Source organism: Bos taurus, chromosome Y, assembly GCF_002263795.3.
Source record: "Bos taurus isolate L1 Dominette 01449 registration number 42190680 breed Hereford chromosome Y, ARS-UCD2.0, whole genome shotgun sequence".
NCBI lineage: Eukaryota > Metazoa > Chordata > Mammalia > Artiodactyla > Bovidae > Bos > Bos taurus.
In genome coordinates this window covers 33,182,955-33,188,748 of record NC_082638.1, presented here as the reverse complement: position 1 = coordinate 33,188,748, position 5,794 = coordinate 33,182,955, and the positions used below count along the sequence as shown (strand labels likewise).

The 5,794-nt window shown below is 37.4% G+C and overlaps 1 protein-coding gene across 1 annotated transcript; it reads right to left on the bottom strand.

The window, feature by feature from the left end:
- Window positions 1-3,419: 3,419 nt before the first annotated feature.
- Window positions 3,420-5,270, bottom strand: HSFY2 (heat shock transcription factor, Y-linked 2). Its single transcript, NM_001077006.1, has 2 exons — window positions 4,664-5,270; window positions 3,420-4,233 (listed from the first exon to the last, which is right to left on the bottom strand). The coding sequence occupies exons 1-2, from the start codon at window positions 5,171-5,173 to the stop codon at window positions 3,490-3,492; spliced, it is 1,254 nt and encodes a 417-aa protein (NP_001070474.1). The 5' UTR covers window positions 5,174-5,270; the 3' UTR covers window positions 3,420-3,489.
- Between the last annotated feature and the right edge of the window lie 524 nt (window positions 5,271-5,794).

Sequence of the window (5,794 nt, the reverse complement as noted above, 5' to 3'; positions counted from 1 at the left end):
ATTGTTCACATGTGAAACATTTTCCAGATTTGTACACATGAAAGAGAATTTCCCGTCATTCAGAAATTAAGATCTGAGCTAAACCGCAAACATCAAACAGCTATATTTCATGTATATCCTGAATACCATATAGAGTTTTCTGTATTTCTTTGATAAAAATCTGGGTGAAGATTTCCCTATAAGAAATAGGGAATAATATATTTTACACATGTAAAATCAAAACCCTTATGATTAGACAGTGGAATTGATAAATAGATGCAGGGGATTCTATCTGACAGATGAGTGCCTGAAGACCTATGGATGGAGGTTAGTGATATCGTATAGGAAAAAGTGATCAAGACCATCCACATGAAAAAGAAATGAAAAATGGTAAAGTTACGAGGCCTCACAAAGAGCTGAGAAGAGGAGCGAAGCTAAACAAAAAGGGGAAAAAGAAAACAATAACCCTGTATCAGATCAGATCAGATCAGTCACTCAGTCGTGTCCGACTCTTTGTGACCCCATGAATTGTAGCATGGCAGGCCTCTCTGTCCACCACCAATTCCCGGAGTTCACTGAGAGGAGACAGCAAAAGAGACACAGATGTATATAACTGTCTTTTGGACTCTGTGGGAGAGGGAGAGGGTGGGATGATTTGGGAGAATGGCATTGAAACATGTATAATATCATATATGAAATGAGTCACCAGTCCAGGTTCCATGCACAATACTGGATGCTTGGGGCTGGTGCACTGGGATGACCCAGAGGGATGGTATGGGGATGGAGGAGGGAGGAGGTTTCAGGATGGGGAACACATGTATACCTGTGGAAGATTCATTTTGATATATGGCAAAACTAATATGATATTGTAAAATTAAAAAATAAAATAAAATAAAGCAAACCTTAGAGGGAAAAATGAACATTCACAGTGTTGTGTAACTATTGACACTATTTCTGGAATGTTTTCATCATTCTTCCTGCCAGCCATGTTAAAGGACAATTTTGCAACACCTATAAATGTTTTTATTTTATTTTAAAATGCAAAATATTTTGATTCATTGTTTTAATCAATTTGGAACATGTGTTCAAATAGAAAATAAATGTTAACTGCTTCCTCTCAATCTGTATTTATATAATAATAAATCTGGATAGCACATAAAAAGAAAAGAAAAGAAAATTATACACATTTGGATGAAGATCCCCAAAGAATTGCAAGGAGAGGTAAAACCACCCTCAGTTATCAATGTCAATAAATAAAGCAAATCAATAGAACTGGAAAGTCTACTGATCTCTTCAAGAAAATCACAGATACCAAGGGAAAATGTCATGCAATCATGGGCACAATAAAGGACAGAAATGGTATGGATGTAGCCAAAACAGAAACTATTAAGAAGAGGTGGGAAGAATACATGGATGAAATGTGCACAAAAGATCTTCATGACCCAGTTAAGCACGATGGTGTGATCGTTCACCTGAGGACCCGATGTCCTGGAATGTGAAGTCTAGTGGGACTTAGGAAGCATAACGACAAACAAAGCTTGTGGAGGTGATGGAATTCAGTTGAGATATTTCAAATTCTAAAAGATGATGATATGAATGTGCTGCCCTCCATATGCCAGCAAATTTGGGAGACTCAGCAGTGGCCAGAGGACTGGAAATGGTCAGTTTTCATTCCAACCACAAAGAAAGGCAATCCAAAGAATGTCCAAACTACCACTTAATTGCACATGTCTGACACACTTGTCCAGAACTGCTCAGAATTCCCCAAGCCAGGCTTCAACAGAATGTGAACCATGAGCTCCCAGATGTTCAAGCTGGATTTATAAAGGGCAGAGGAACCCGAGATTCAATTGTCAACACCCGTTGGGTCCTCCAAAAGGCAAGAGAACTCCAGGAAAGCAGCTACTCTTATTTGACTATGCCAAAGACTTTGACTGACACAACAAAACGACACACACACAAAAAGTCACATCAAAACGTGGAATATTCTTCCAAACATCGGAATACATGCCTCCTGAGAATTCTTACATCCATGTAAATAAAATAAATATTTATCAACTTGGAAAATTTTCTCAGTCAATAGGAAAGGTGAATTATGATAGTAGTGCAGGTTATAGAATGTTGTTGAGTAATGTGTAGAGCATTTGATTGGTTATTACATTTCTTTATTGATAATTCAGTAAGCACTTAAAATGTGTCATTTTCAGGCTCTATGTTTCAGCTGTTGTGAAAGATACATAAAGAGGGTAGACCCAAAACACATTGAAGATATCTGTACTCTCCTTCGTAGGAGGGCAAACAGTAGTTCCTTCCAACCGCAAGAAATAGTTGAGACAAAGTTGTTAGAAGGGGCTTAGCATAAGGTAAGGTAAGGTTAGGTAAGTCACTTCAGTTGTGTTTGACTCTAGGCGACCCCATAGACGGCAGCCCAACAGGCCCCCACATCCCTGGGATTCTCCAGGCAAGAACACTGGAGTGGGTTGCCATTTTCTTCTCCAGTGCATGAAAGTGAAAAGTGAAAGTGAAGTCGCTGAGTCGTGTCCGACTCTTAGCGACCCCATGGACTGCAGCCTACCTGGCTCCTCTGACCATAGGATTTTCCAGGCAAGAGTACTGGAGCGTGGTGTCATTGCCCTCTCCGAGGGCTTAGCATGACTGAAAATAATTTGTGATTGTAGCTTCAGAAGAGAAAGATAATGAAATGACTAAGGAAAACAGATATCATGTCTTCCAAGAACTTTGTAACCATGCTGATGTGCTGCAGTAATGACCAGGAATTTATTCTGTCTCTATGGGGACAGATAAGCAACATCTAAACATGCATTTGAAATTATAGGGTGGAATCTTGGTGTCAGGAAATAGAGACATGGCTTAAGGACAGCAGCGCAAAAATGACCCTATAGAATACCACTTGTAAAGTACATAACTTGTGCTGACCATGGGCCAGTCACTGATTATATCATGCTATCTTTTCTATCACAGTGATGGTATAATTGTGATCATGATTTTGGATGTACTACAATATCTATATTTTCAGGGACAAAATTAATTTCTATAATGAAAACAATCTGCTGTCTAATCTTTAAGACTCTACCAGTAACTAATAGAATATAATATGTGAATGTGCTGAAGATCATACTGTGTATTTTTATTTATCTAATTTTATTTGCATCTCTTTCTTCACCCATACCATCCTAATTTAGACACCCCTTCATTTCAGCAGGGATGATTTCAGAAATCACTTTACATCCATTACCTCTTTTCCCTTGCTTCTCATTTTCTTGCTTACAAATATTATATCAGGTGTCATTTACCTAGGATGCATAACGAATGCTTTCTTGAACTGAAGAGTTTGGAATACCATGCAGTAAAATAGTAAACCAATGAACTAAAGCCTCATTTTCTCTTCTTTGTTTAAAAATTGAAAATGAAACTATGAAGATGAACATGTAAATTTATTGTTCAAATACAGGAATGGTAGGTATTTGTTGACATCTCCCAAAGTAACGTTCAATCTTCCTTAGGCTCCATAATCTGACACGTATTTGGTAGGTCAGTTTTAATTAGCATGGTTTCCATATAATGGTGATTGTTGATGAGTTGACTTGAAAGAGAGGAAGCAGATGTGTAAGTGCTTGTTGGCACTGAGAACCACGAGTTGCCTGTCTCTTGCAGGTTAGGAAAAGGATTGTCATGGCCTGACATATCGCTATGCCTGACTGGAAATTTAGAAGGCTCCACCATCAGTCCAGAATAAGTGCTCTGTAATGGGGATACAATGTGGTTCTGAGAAGTAGATGTAGTTGTAGTAGCAAAGTCCTCAATGGGGCCATTTACTTGAGTGTAGCTGCTATGTGAATGCCAATTAAAAATGCTCAACTTTTTTAAAACAGCAGGTTGATTTACCAAAATCTGTTCTGTTTGTCTAACCGATATTGGTGATGGGTGGTTAGGTAAGTCACATGGATATAGGGCATTTGTATTAGTGACAATCTGGATGGTATGAGGCTTTTGTATGAAAGGCACAGGTAAACTTGTGGAGGCTGAAAATGCGCTCTCTCTACTAATTTCTGGAATAAATTCAGAGTTACGATCATCTTCGTTGACACTTGCTTTAACATGCTTCTTGTTATCTTGCACTAATGAAGATATTTGAGACACATTATTAATCCCAACTCTTCTTTCTCTTCTTTGCACTCTTAATAAAAGTTGAGGATGACCTCTTTTGAAATTTGGATTATAGTAGGTCTGTAACTAAAATCAAAGGATTACATTATTTAGTTTCTTTATAAACCAAGGTAAAACTGACAAGCAAAGCTAAGTTATAAAAATGTATTCCTTTAATGAAACCAACTAAATAGCATCAAATAAAACACCTCCATTAGTAGTTTAACAGGTAACATGTTAGAAAGAATATGATCCTCAATGAAAAATATATTTTATATATACAGTAAATACCACTTTAAGTTGCTTCAGGACTTATATCTGGTTTCACAGTGCTAGGAAAGTTTGTCAAACATCCAATATTTTAACATATCCAGCTGTTCTCAACTTCAAAAAATAAAACTTTTTAACGATTTGTTAGCTCAAGTTTAAATTCGGTTTTAGCTACATATGTAAATGCGCTTTCTAGGTCACATGATTTCATCTTACGTATTGCCAATAAGTGAAAATGTTGGAATACCTTACTCAAAAGAGAGATGTTGTTTTCTTCTTCCAGAAAGACAGGTAGTGAAGCAGATCTTTGAAAAGTTTGTCGCTTTTTACTAAATCCATAAAGGTTAAGCTGTCGAATTAAACTCTTCATACTCTTGGTTTCAAATATTCTGAAAGGTGCCTTTCTTTCCAAGACTTCTTTCTTAAAGAGTTCTTCGTGGATCACTATACATGTGCCTCTCTCATCCCACCAAATAGATTCAAACTGATCACTTTCAACTATATTCCAAAGTTTTTGTGGAAAGGTGAGTGAAAGAAAATTAGTCACCTCATCTGTTTCAGATACAGAATATTTGTAGCATGGCCTTTTTATCACAAGATCCTCAGACAAAGCCTGAAAAGCATATTCTTCAATCATAGATCTCAAAACTGAGTCCCTAGTAAGTGTATAATCATACAAAGATCTAATGGAGGTTTCTGAATCAGTTGATTCATCCTTAGGAGGCCCATCTTGAATTTCTGAAGGTATATGTGCCATCTCAGAGAAATCTTTCTTCAGATCCTTTACTCATTTGTCTGATTTTACTGACCACTACTTCAAAAATTGCTTGGCTGGCCAACAGAGAGAAACTCTCTAGACCATCGCAGAGGTCCTCAAAGTCAAAAGGCTGTGACATCACAAAATCACTTGTCTCCTAGCAATCAAAGGGTAGCTGTGACATCACAAAATCACTGGTCTCCTAGCCATTGAAAGGTGATGTTCAGCTAGGCTTTACTTCAGCATCAACTTAAAAATACAGCCTGCTTACAGAAATAGTAACCCAAACCATGAAGCATGCAAAATCTCATTCCTAAAGAATTTTTACACAGAAAAATCACATCAATAAATCTACTTGGTTTCTGAAATACAAGTGATTTATCACCCTTCTATAAACACATTTTTCATATTCAGTACTGTTACCCAAGCAAAATTGGTCTACTGGCCTCTGCAATAAAATCTTTTAACTGTCTGGTTTCAACTACTCTGTGGTCTCTGTACTTAACTTTCAGGCTGGCTGGGGCTTTGGCATCTCTAAAACTGTTCATAGGATAATGCTCAGGATGTTATTGATGGCCCTTGAGGAGGAACTAAAGACCCTTGAATTTGACTAATGGCTAA